Source organism: Triticum aestivum, chromosome 1B (assembly GCF_018294505.1).
Source record: "Triticum aestivum cultivar Chinese Spring chromosome 1B, IWGSC CS RefSeq v2.1, whole genome shotgun sequence".
Taxonomy (NCBI): Eukaryota; Viridiplantae; Streptophyta; class Magnoliopsida; order Poales; family Poaceae; genus Triticum; species Triticum aestivum.
Genome location: NC_057795.1, coordinates 308,141,047 through 308,153,813, shown reverse-complemented (window position 1 = coordinate 308,153,813; position 12,767 = coordinate 308,141,047). Strand labels below are relative to the sequence as shown.

The following is a 12,767-nucleotide window of genomic DNA, read 5'->3' as shown; positions in this document are numbered from 1 at the left end:
TTGTGTGAATAGCATGGTATCTCACATATCGCAAACCATGATAATTTATATACCTTGGTCCTGATAACTTTGGCATGAGGGGGGGAGGGGTTGATGAAATATTCCCTCGGTAACTTTTGTGTGAATAGCATGGTACTATACGCATCATATATCTGATAAGAAGGTTAACCCAAGTTGATAAGAAAGTTAGAAGGTTTATGCCCCGGTAATATCTGTGTAAACAACATGGTAACATATGTGGCTCATGCGTGATACCTTACTTAGCCCAGAAGTGGTAACTTTTGATCCGAAATAAAAGTTGTGTGAACAAATCAACATAGTGTCTAGTTTTGATGCTTTCTTCGTGAATCTTTTCGATCAGACCAACGGTTTGAGCTAAAAAACATTTTGAAGTTTTAAAATAAAGAGGAATCAAAGATGACATCAACGTTTTGTTCTTCTAATTCATTTGCATGTCGGGAGAATTGGAGGACCACTTTTGTGCCCCGGTAATTTCTATATAAATAAAATGGCAACTTATGTATCGTAGACGTGATAACTTACTTAGCCGGGGCCTGATAACTTTTGACCTCGAAAAAAAGTCATCGAAACATACCAACATGGGATCTAGATTCGAAGATCTCGTGGCGACGAATCTTTTATGTGAAAACCGTTTTTCAATCGGAGCTATGGTTTATGCTACAAAACATTTTAAAGTTTGAATTTCAGAGGAATATTTGATGACATCAACAGTTTTATTGTTATATGCATGTATGTTTAACAATGCTGCTGCAAGCTCACGCGCGCATGCAAGGTCGTCATCGCTGCTCCTGCATGTATGCGTCTTTGCGCAATCGTCCGCGCCTATAGCTAAAATCCTGTCGTCCGGTCATTAGCACAATCATTTAGATATAATATATGAACATATTTAGAATGATAAAGTAGTATATATATTACCATATGATAGTATATGAGACATGTGGGATAACTATCCTATACATCCTACCACACGGAGTAGTTACCCCATATATTTCATATACTTTGGAAATAAAAGAAAAAAGACACAAATGTACTATTGTTTTATTATTATTATTATTATTATTATTCATGAAAGCGTTACAGATCGACTTGGTAATCAATATTGCGGTACCCTAGGATTACATTATTATCACACCACGCGCGAGATGAAAGAGCAGTGCTAGACAGACGATATTATCTGCACGATTTATGCACGATGGACAAAAGCACCCATTAGATGGCATTATTCTACAAATCCACACCGTTCAAAGAAGACATCGTCCACGAATCGTCTCTCAACAGTCGTGTGTAGAGTAGTTTCGGAGATGAAATGTCCGGAAAGGCGAAAACATTATTCCATGCATATACTACTATTAATTATTCGCTTGAACGCAACTCACAAAACGAGGCCGGTCAAGGGCCCGACCGGCTACCGATCTGCAGCTGCAGCTCAGTATCCCATGACAGCTCCGGCCATCTCGAATGCTTCGGCGTAGGACACCGAGGACGCGGCCTGCTTTAGCATCCACTTCTTGAAGGGGTGGAAGAGGATGTCGTCGGAGCACGTGAATTTCTGCGGTTTCGGGCACTCGATGAGCGTTTTGGCGTCCCCGGCCACGCAGATGAAGATTTGGTACAGCTGGAACTTATCGAACGGCCCTTTGCTGCACTGGATCACCGGCGTCACGCCGGTGCCCGCCTGGATGACCTTCTTGATCTTCTCCAAGCTGTACAGGCCAAAGTCCGGCTTGATCCCTGCAATGACAGCACCCAGTACGTACTCAATGGTGATGATTTCCTTTCCAAGAAAACGGGGTCATGACTCATGAGCCATGGATGCATGCATGCGTCACCTTTGGAGACGAGGCGAGAGAGGGGATTGATCTTGCTACGGAGGGCGATCGCGGCTTGGAAGTAGGCCTTGTCGTCGAGGCCGGAGCAGACGCCGGACGTCTTCCAGGCGCTCTTCCAGCTGCTCTGTCCGTTGTTGCTGGGGCACTTGATGTTGCTCCAGAACTGCCTCAGACCGCTGATTTCCAGAATCTGCAGTAAACGCAAAACATTGCATGCATCACAGTGGTAAGAATCCGCAAACCGCTGGATTGGAAATTACTTACCTCGCCGGAGTTGAAAGGAGTGCCGCTGCAGCTGGTCTCGGGGGCGTCGGTCGTCGCGTTGAAGACGGTAAAGCCCGATACGTAGAAGTCGGCCGCCGGCACGATAGGGCTCTTGGGCATGCAGCATCCGCGGGTGGTCTGCGCGCAGTATGCTCCCGGCCACTGTGTCCATGGATTATTATAACGTGGGTGAAATACTAGATTAACAATATACTACTAGCATAACCAATGGCCTCGACAAGCAGGTGGTCCAGAAAACCACGTGCATGATAATCTCGCATGTCCACATCCGTCAAGATGGTTCGTGTCACACATACTACACGTCCTAGGTGAGGCATATGCACGTACAGTACAGTGAACAACTGAATGGTAACTATCATGTGTAGAAATTTTGAATGATGCAATAAAAACAAATAAAATATGGACAATTCGCCACTATGTTATCATGATTTGCACGTCCATACCATCAAACCAATCTGGTAGTATATACCAGAATCAGAAACGGCAATGGCAGGGGAAGCTATCAGCATGCCAAGAAGGCACAGCAGTGCTGTCCTGAAAGCCATACCGAAAGCCATGCTTGATTTCTGTCTAACAAACTTTGCTCGCTAGTGCGCTTATTTGGACACCGAGAAATGCCTTGGTGAGGAGTGACTACGGGGTGCGAGGGTATTTATAGGACATTGGGCTTGCCTACCGTCCCCCACATTTCATATTTTTTGTGGTGCATATTTTGTGCCCCATTCTCGTCCACACGTCTAAACGATAAGATTTCTTAGTACTCCCTAACTCCCCCCCCCCCCCCCCCCCCCCCCCCCCCCCAAAAAAAAGGTATACACTTCAATATGGTATTGAACTAGATTTACACAATAGTTCCTGATGCGGAGGCGTCACCCCTGTAACTCCGTTACCCAGGTAATGGACTCCAACATGCATATCCTTTCGGGGAGGACAGAGAAAACTGGTTCTTTACTTCCTTTTTTTGATGTATATATCGGGAAAATTATAAAATGGTTGGATTAGTTCTCCCTCACTATCAACTCCACTACTGATTTTCAGAGGCGGCGAAAAGTGCCTTAAATAATCATCATTTTGCCTTTATTGATTTTTGAAGGCAATTTTGAAAGTGCCAATATAATGATGTCAGGAAAGATAATGTTAGACTAGCCACAATGGTAAGTAACATACACTAGTAACATACACATATCCCTAGACTATATTACTACCTTCATAATGGGTAGTAACATAAGTGTGGTAACATGCAAAGCTTCATTTATTAGGTTGTAGACTCATATTGCATTGGGACATGTAATGTTACAGTAACTAGCTAAGTTACTATAACTATCTCTCTCCTTATTAACTCACTGCCACATAAGCAAATTTGCTGAGTTGGACTCGATGTTACTGCTGAAGTTACTCCCACTGTGGCTAGTCTTAGGTAGTTTGTAGGAGTGCCTTAAATAATCCACCAAGGCATTTCCAAAATTGCCTCAAAAAATACATTAACGCACTTTTTCAGATTGCCTTAAAATATTACAGCCAGGCATTTCCGTTATTGCCTTAAAAGATAACAGTAAGGCAGTTTTCAATATTGCCTTAAAAGGTAACAGTAAGGCAGTTTACAATATTGCCTCAAAAAATAGTTTAGCGCACCTTTTCAGATCATCTTAAAAGATTAAGGCAAGGCATTTCCATTACCTTGATTTACAATAATACTGATAACAATAGTGGATAAGAAGATATGAACAAACACAGCTATGTTAACTTCCTGGGAAGCTTCAGTCATTAACCATCTAATGTCAGAATAGTATCGCTATGCCGTAAGTAGCAGCACATATGCATCTTTCCAGTGTTCAAAGAATGCAATTATATTGTCTCATTTAGCATGTAAACAGCTCCCAAAGGTGCATTTTGGCTAAAGTTGCGTTATTAACTACTTATGTCTTTATATGAACAAGTTAGGAGTCCCCCTTCTGTACATCCCCCTCATCAAAACGTATAAAGGGCAATACAGACCTTTCACACTATATACCATTTTTGTATGTGTACACTGTACGAAGACCCCCTTGTATGCTCGCGCTCTTGGGCCGTCGGTCATTTCTCGCGCACTTAGGCTGGCCCATTAAATCTGGTCCATCAGTTTTTTGTAGAAAAATTATTCGGAAAAAGGATTGCTCAAGGAATCGAACTTGAGATCTCAGGCTTTGGGCGAAGGCTGCTTGCCTGTCGAACAAGTAACAGCTTGTGACTATGAACAGCACGACTTATATAAGGACCACACCACAGCGTTCATATGTAAAACAATTTCTGAAAAAAATCCAAACTTTTCTAGAAAAAAAGGTGAAAATTTTGCACATGCCGAATATTTTTAATAAATAGCAAATAATTTATGACTATAACATGATTTTTTTTTTAACTTTTCCAACCAGTTTTTTGGAAACGTGACCAATTTTTTTAAATGCAAATAAGTTTAGAAAACAGGCGCCCGACGGGAGCGGTACCGTCGCCTAGTTGGGTCAAGGCCTAAGTGTTTTTTTTCTATTTTTTCATTATTCTTCTCTTTTATCGTTAATTCATTTTTCTCCTTCCTATTTTTTTGAAAGCAGTTCAAAACTTTGAAATATTTTTAGTTTTAAGGAAATGTTTTAAATTATTTTTTTGTCAAAGACTTATTTAATTCTTTAAATTATTATCCTTTTCCATTTTATCCCTTTGTATTTAGTAGTTATATTAAAAAGTTTAAATAACAATTTTAAGTTCCTGTTTAGATTATAATTTTAAATACTTTTTCTTCAAACTTGGCATGGGATGCCTACCATGGGCTTGCCCACCTTCTGGCAAAAATTCTAGTAATTTCAAGAATGTTCCAAAAACACCATGTTCATTGTAGGGTGTCCAGGTAGGCCAGAGAGCCACGATTGAGAGCATGTTGTTTCTTGATAACCGTCAAATGGCTCCATTCTTTTCCTTGGCGTGTATGACCAATTTAAGGCAGCATGCCGGGTTATTTTGGTTTTCGACAAATTTTGCATTTTCGAAAGTTTTTTCGGTCAAAAAGGGTTGATAAATGGTCAGACGTGTCGCAACTTACCTATACTGTCGGGAATCGTTCAATCCTAGCATGGATGCACCATGGGCACACCCACCTGCTTGCAAAAGTTTGCGTTATTTTAAGAGTGTCCAAAACTAGACTATGTTCAATGAAGTGCGTTCAGGTGGGTCAGAAGGCTTCGTCTGAGTGCAGGTTGTTTCTCGACATCTTTGAATTGGTTTCATTTTTTCAGAGCCTTATATTACAAACTCAAGGCATCATTCCAAGTTGTTTGGGTTTTCGACTAGCTTTGTATTTTCTAGAGTTTTCTCAGTGAAAAAAGCCCGATAAATAGTCGGGCATGACACAAGTTGCATAATGTATCAAAATTCATTCAAACCTAACATGGATGCCTACCATGAGCATGCCCGCTTACTCGAAAAGGTTGGGGTTATTTTTTGCATGTCTAAAATAGACCATGTTCTATGGAGGGGTGTTCAGTTAGGCATGAAGGGTCCGTTTGAGAGCACGTCTTTTTTGACATCCATTAGATAATCCAAAATTTTCTCATGAGCTTATATGACCAATAAAAGGCATTGTGCCAAGTTATTTTTGTTTTTCGACAAATCTTGCATTTTTCTAAAGTTTTTTAGGTGAAAAATGACCAATAAACGGTTGGACGTGACGCAACTTGCATGCGGTATCGGAATAAGTTCAAATCTGACATGGATGTCTACCATGGGCATGCCCACCTGTTGGCAATACTTGGGGTCATTTCATGCATGTCCAACAATAAATCATGATTAGGATTTTTTATTGATTTCAAAACAAAAGTTCACAAATTTTCAAAATTTTATAGAATTTTAAATAAGCTCCTGAATCCTAAAAAGGGGGTTTTGATAAAAAAAGTAAATTTTGAAAAGAGTTTGTGGATTGAAAAAATTCATGCATTTGCAAAAAGGTTCACGCATTCAGAAAAAAGTTAATGGATCTTAAAGAAGTTCACAATTCTTGAATATTTTTTAAACTAGCGAAAATTTCTGAAAATGTGAACTTTTCAAATTCATTGTGACGCCCGGGTAATTATGCTACAGTAATCCCCACTAATGTTGCCACGTCACCTCGGTTACTGTGGATAAACTCGCGTTAGTTCGAAACCGGTTCGAATTCAAAATCAAAACAAAAGCAAAGATAAAAGGTTTCAAAACAAAGACTAAAAATGTTTGGGGGTTGTCTAAAATAGCTAACCTAATTATGGTGGGGTGCACTAATTTTGGTAAAATGCTTTGGCATTTTAAGTAAACTAAAAACAGAAAAGAGAAATAATAAAAGAAAAAGGAAAGACAAAAAAAGGGGGGAAGGGAAAACCCCTGGCCCATTCCCCCTGGCCCATTCCCCCTCCCCACTTGGCCCCTCCCCCCCTGGCCCATTCCCCCCCTGGCCCGGCCCAGCGCCGGTCGCTTATCCCCTCACCCCCCGCGGCAAACCCTAGCCGCCCCACACTTCCCCCCCCCCACGCGCCCCGACCCACGCTCCCCTGCTCCCTCGCCCGATCCAGATCGGGGCGAGACCCCCGTCGCCCCCCACCTCGCCGGCGGCCCCCGCCGCCCCACCGCCGCCCGGACCCCCCCCCCCTCATCCTCCTCTCCACCGTCCGGGGTCCCCTCCTCCCCTCCGTCGCCCCCAAGCACGAGCAACCGCCGCCGCGGGTCGATCCCGACCCCCTCCGCCTCCCCGACGCCGGCGAGCTCGCCCCCGCCCGCCTCCTCGCCGGTCGTCACCGCCCTCCACCGAGCCCGCTCGCATAGACCCGGCGCGCCCCGATGTGAGCTCGCCCCCTCCCCCTCCGTCGTTCCCCTCTCTCCCCCCTCCCGAACGACGCCGCGCCCGGAGCCCCGTCGCCGGCTCCGCCCCGGCTCCGGCCACCCGCGGCCACGCCGCCTTCCCCCCCCCCCCGTGCCCTCTCCTTCCCCCCTCGCCGAACGGCGCCCTCGTTCCCCCCTCCCGGCCACCGAACCCCCGGGTCCCTATCCTCTCCTCTTCCCGAACGGCGCCGTCGCCGGAGCTCCGTCTCCGGCGACCCGAACCTCGCCCTCGTTTCCCCCCCGGTCACCGGACCGCTCGACCCTCCGTCTTGGGCGCCGCTAGCCCCGGTTGCGGCCCCGTTCCCTCTTGGCCGTGCCTTGCCTCGACCTTGCGCCGGCGACCGTTGGCCGGCGCCCCACTGTGCCCCGGTGGCCTGCGCCGACCGCCCTCGCCGCGCCCACGGCCACGCCTCCCCGGTGCTCCTGGTGCCCCGCTGCGGCAACCCCGCCGTGGCCACGGCCACGCCCCGCCCCGGCAGGCTACGGGCGCCCGTCGCCCGCCTGCCCATTGGACCCGCACCCGTTTGGCCCTGGGCCAATGACATGGGGGCCCCACCCCCCTAAAAAGAACGGTTTTTATTAAAACAAAAATAAAAATAAAATGAAAATGAATTAAAACTAATTAACTAATTAGTTAATTAATTAATTAATTAAGTATTTAATTAATCTAACTAATTCTGTTTAATTAACCCTAACCACTAATTAACCTAATTAACTAAGGTTAATTAACTTTGATTAGGCTAATTAAGTTAATAGAGTATGATGAACGGGACCCACATGTCAGGGTTGACTCAGTCAACCCCTGTTGACTGCTGACGTCAGCATGACATCATGCTGACGTCATTAATACATTTTTTCGAATTAATTAAATAAATAATTAAATTTCAGAAATTAATAAAATCTTTAGAAAATCATATCTTTTAATCCGTAACTCGGATTAAAATGTTTTCAACATGAAAGTTGCTCAGAACGACGAGACGAATTCGGATACGCAGTTCGTTCGTCCGCCACACCCCCCTAACCTATCGAACCCGCAACTTTCCCCCTCCGGCTCCTCTGCCCGAAAACACGAAACACCGGGAATACTTTCCCGGATGTTTTCCCCCCTTCACCGGTATCACCTACTACCGCGTTAGGGCACACCGAACACCGCGTATTGCCTTGTTATATTTTGTGATGCTTTGTTTGCTCTGTATTCATTATTTCTTCCCCCTCTTCTCTCCGGTAGACTACGAGACCGACGCTGATGCCACCGAGTACGACTACGTCACCGACGACCCCTCCTTGTCTGAGCAACCAGGCAAGCCCCCCCCTTGATCACCAGATATCGCCTATTCTCCTCTGTACTGCTTGCATTAGAGTAGTGTAGCATGTTACTGCTTTCGTTAATCCTATTCTGATGCATAGCCTGACATTGTCGCTACATCTGTTGATACCTTACCTGCAATCCTAAATGCTTAGTATAGGATGCTAGTTTATCATCATTGGCCCTACATTCTTGTCAGTCTGCCTTGCTATACTATCGGGCCGTGATCACTTGGGAGGTGATCACGGGTATATACTATACATACATACATACTATACAGATGGTGACTAAAGTCGGGTCAGCTCATTGAGTACCCGCAAGTGATTCTGACGAGGGGGCTGAAAGGACAGGTGGCTCCATCCCGGTAGAGGTGGGCCTGGGTTCCCGACGGCCCTCGACTGTTACTTTGTGGCGGAGCGACAGGGCAGGTTGAGACCACCTAGGAGACAGGTGGGCCTGGCCCTGTTCGGCGTTCGCGGATACTTAACACGCTTAACGAGATCTTGGTATTTGATCTGAGTCGGCTACGAGCCTATACGCACTAACCATCTACGTGGGAGTAGTTATGGGTATCCCGACGTCGTGGTATCAGCCGAAGCACTTCAGACGTCAGCGACGGAGCGGCGCGCGCCGAATTGGACTGGAACGCCACTAGGCTAGGTCTGCTTTCGGCCGCCCACGCAACGTGCAGGTGTGCTCAGGGCGATGGGCCCAGACCCCTGCGCGCTTAGGTTTAGACCGGCGTGCTGGCCTCTCTGTTTTGCCTAGGTGGGGCTGCAACGTGTTGATCTTCCGAGGCCGGGCATGACCCAGGAAAGTGTGTCCGGCCAAATGGGATCGAGCGTGTTGGGCTATGTGGTGCACCCCTGCAGGGAAGTTAATCTATTCGAATAGCCGTGATCTTCGGTAACAGGACGACTTGGAGTTGTACCTTGACCTTATGACAACTAGAACCGGATACTTAATAAAACACACCCTTCCAAGTGCCAGATACAACCCGGTGATCGCTCTCTAACAGGGTGACGAGGAGAGGATTGCCGGGTAGGATTATGCTAGGCGATGCTATTTGGAGATGCTGCTTGGAGATGCTACTTGAAGATGCTACATGGAGGACTTCAATCTACTCTCTCCTACATGCTGCAAGACGGAGGCTGCCAGAAGCGTAGTCTTCGACAGGATTAGCTATCCCCCTCTTATTCTGGCATTCTGCAGTTCAGTCCACTGATATGGCCTCCTTACACATATACCCATGCATATGTAGTGTAGTTCCTTGCTTGCGAGTACTTTGGATGAGTACTCACGGTTGCTTTCTCCCCCCTTTTTCCCCTTTTCCTTTCTTTCTGGTTGTCGCAACCAGATGCTGGAGTTCAGGAGCCAGACGCCACCGTCGACGACGACCCCTACTACACCGGAGGTGCCTACTACTACGTGCAGCCCGCTGACGACGACCAGGAGTAGTTAGGAGGATCCCAGGCAGGAGGCCTGCGCCTCTTTCGATCTGTATCCCAGTTTGTGCTAGCCATCTTATGGCAACTTGTTTAACTTATGTCTGTACTCAGATATTGTTGCTTCCGCTGACTCGTCTATGATCGAGCACTTGTATTCGAGCCCTCGAGGCCCCTGGCTTGTATTATGATGCTTGTATGACTTATTTTATTTGTAGAGTTGTGTTGTGATATCTTCCCGCGAGTCCCTGATCTTGATCGTACACATTTGCGTGCATGATTAGTGTACGATTGAATCGGGGGCGTCACAAGTTGGTATCAGAGCCGACTGCCTGTAGGAATCCCCCTTCCACACTCCTTGGCCGAAGTCGAGTCTAGACATTACAAAAAACTTTTACTAACTTGGTTGTGTGCCTTACGGGCCCACGTCGCCATCGGGTGGTACTAGGATCTTTTACTCCTCGACCTTTACTCTGGGACTCTGATCTCTCCTCTATTCGGGTTAAATGAAGTTTACTAAATCTAACATTAGGATCTCGTTATCACTTTCACCCGGAGAGCCCCTTATTACTAATGATCGTCTGCTGCACCAGAAGACCCTGAAGATACTCTCCACTGTTAACCCGAGAACTTGTGTTCATCGCGTTTGCAATTCACCTTCCACCGCAAACCCTTATGGATAACTACTTGCATTTGTTATTCTTACATTCATCCCCAGTGGTCTTGTTATTACAAGATACCCTGAAAAACTCGCCGTTGTTTCAATAATCCCTTGAGCTTGCTGCCTTGGTGTTCTTTGTCACTTGAATACCCCTATGGTTAATTCTCGCACTTGTCGAGTATCCGCTCATCCCCAGTTGTTCATGTGTTTCACAAAAGTCTTCGAAATAATATTCGATCTTCCGAAAATCCTTGGGGCCTTTGGCTCTTGAAATTCTTGCTTACTTGCATTATGGATAATCCCATAAGTCTCGTAGTCATATTGACATTCCTTGTCATTACCATTTTGAGTCTGTTGACTCAATATGTTTGCGAATACACGCAATCATCATTGATCCTTATAAATTACTTTTCCGGCTGAGCTGCCATTCTTTTACTGGAATTGGTTCTCGACTAACCCAATTGTCTTTGATTGTACCCTACGGCTATTCAACTTATCCACCCCTAATCAGAGCATTGCTTCTGATCCCTTGATTTGGAAATCATAATTCCTTTGCATTTGACAATTGAGTTAGTCAGTTGTTTCTATAATCTGCTTCCTCTAGTTGAGTACCGATGCTCACGTCAGATCTCTTCTGGACCACCAGATCCTTTGTTGGATTTTATCTGACAACGCCCTTCATATTCAATAAACTTGTGAGCCTTTTCTCGGATACATAATGCCTTTGGTAAATTGTATCGTCTGCTTCCTCAACCATGCTCTGCCTTCGAGCTTGAGTTAATTACTTCTAAAAGATTCTGGTATAGGATTCTAAGATGCCCCGATGGGTTGAACCTATGCCTTCCTTAATATGTGTGAACTCGAAAGTTTTCACGAGTCCGTACTCTTCTGGTATTTTGCCAGATAAAATTTCAACGCTATAACTTCATCGAAAGCGAGAAGTGAATGAAAGGGTATGCATTTGGAGAAGTGGGAGTCGACCTTGAACCTTGTGTTCATGCCCATGGACGCGATATATATCCTATCATGAAAGCTTCTTGTAACAATAGCTATTTCCTTGATAACTAACCTATGGTATCTGTGAATTGATCCCTTGCAACCGTGGTTCCGACCATGATTGTTCTTCTTTGATCTCATTTCTCGGACAAGTTAAAACAATTGTCTTCTATGGATCAATACACCAGTCCAACCTTTACTTTGATCTTGTGTCGAGTATTACCCCCTGGTATCTCGAGACTATCATGGAACTGCATAACTTTTTATGAGTTCTTCATCAAGTGCTACCTTCCCACTGATTCCAATTTTTCGCGGGCTCTGTGTTACTGAACACTCAAAGACACCGATAACTGAACCGAGTCCGCTCTTCGGTTCAACAACTCTTTAGTAAGCTTCTATAAGTATGAGTTTGTACCCGATCACACCATTCCTAGCCTGTTTGGCTATATCATTGTCGTGACGATTCTAACTGTGCTACCTGGTCCTTATTCTGGGAGCACCAAATTTCGACGATGAACTAACCTTACGTCGATCCTCATCGTCATATCATTTCGCCTTGAACAACAAGCTTGGTTTCGAGTTTGTGTCGTACCCTTGGTTCCAATAACCTTTCACTTCATCATTACTTGACTTGATGTCGTTACCGATCGATTACTTCTTCATGAACTCTCGCGACAAAGGTGTCGTGATCATCAACATTCTGAGCTCTTCCAGGAATTCAATTGAATTCATGATGGGTAATACCATCCTTGCCCCTCGATGATTCCTGTTCTCATCGACCACTTTATTGCCTTCCGTTCAACACAACTTGTTCGTGTTTGGTGTAAACCTTGAGATCACTGCTACCCAGCAGTTGATCTTCCTTACCTCGGTAGTATTACCATCTCTTTTGTCAAGAATGCGGTGAGAATTTCACCACCTCTTAATAATTCTTGATAACATAATACTTCTTGCCATCTTCGTTCATTCCTTGGTCCCCGTATTGTTTTCAACCGGAATACCGACAATGGAGCTATGACGTGTGAATTCAAAACTTCTAACAACCCTATTGCTTTGAAGTGAATGGGTGATAGTTCATTCTAAGTCCTTCGCTAATTGAATCACCATTCTGACATTGGTCGTGCAACCCAACCCATATTTCGGGCGCACCTTTCAACCAATGTTTAGTTGTGTATGTTTTCCACGAGCATACTTCCTTATATCATTTGATCTGACAAATGTTATCTCCTTGTTCACTCAATGGTGGAAATCCATCTTTTGGGAATCTCGGTGAATTGCCGTTGAGTTCACCAGACACCTCCTTGTCCTCTCCTTGGGTTAATGATGGACTCTTGTTAACGGAAATCACT

At 45.2% G+C, this 12,767-nt stretch overlaps 1 protein-coding gene across 2 annotated transcripts; it reads right to left on the bottom strand.

Annotated features, from left to right (window-relative positions):
* Positions 1 to 1,039: 1,039 nt before the first annotated feature.
* On the bottom strand, positions 1,040 to 2,759 carry LOC123090606 (ribonuclease 1). Of its 2 annotated transcripts, XR_006442496.1 has the most exons (5): positions 2,579 to 2,759; positions 2,115 to 2,276; positions 1,851 to 2,040; positions 1,329 to 1,752; positions 1,040 to 1,169 (listed from the first exon to the last, which is right to left on the bottom strand). XR_006442496.1 is itself a non-coding variant. In XM_044511929.1 (4 exons), the coding sequence occupies exons 1-4, from the start codon at positions 2,690 to 2,692 to the stop codon at positions 1,448 to 1,450; spliced, it is 771 nt and encodes a 256-aa protein (XP_044367864.1). In that variant the 5' UTR covers positions 2,693 to 2,753; the 3' UTR covers positions 1,217 to 1,447. The 2 variants fall into 2 exon arrangements, 1 of the variants encoding a protein (XP_044367864.1); XM_044511929.1 differs by lacking the exon at positions 1,040 to 1,169 and having other exon boundaries at positions 1,217 to 1,752; positions 2,579 to 2,753.
* Positions 2,760 to 12,767: the final 10,008 nt, after the last annotated feature.

Excerpts from the sequence above, each read along its gene's own strand:
- LOC123090606 (XM_044511929.1), bottom strand. The coding sequence starts at position 2,692 with ATGGCTTTCGGTATGGCTTTCAGGACAGCACTGCTGTGCCTTCTTGGC. Across the intron at positions 2,041-2,114 it reads CTCCTTTCAACTCCGGCGAG|ATTCTGGAAATCAGCGGTCT; the intron begins GTAAGTAATTTC and ends CGTTTACTGCAG. Across the intron at positions 1,753-1,850 it reads CTCTCGCCTCGTCTCCAAAG|GGATCAAGCCGGACTTTGGC; the intron begins GTGACGCATGCA and ends CTGTCATTGCAG.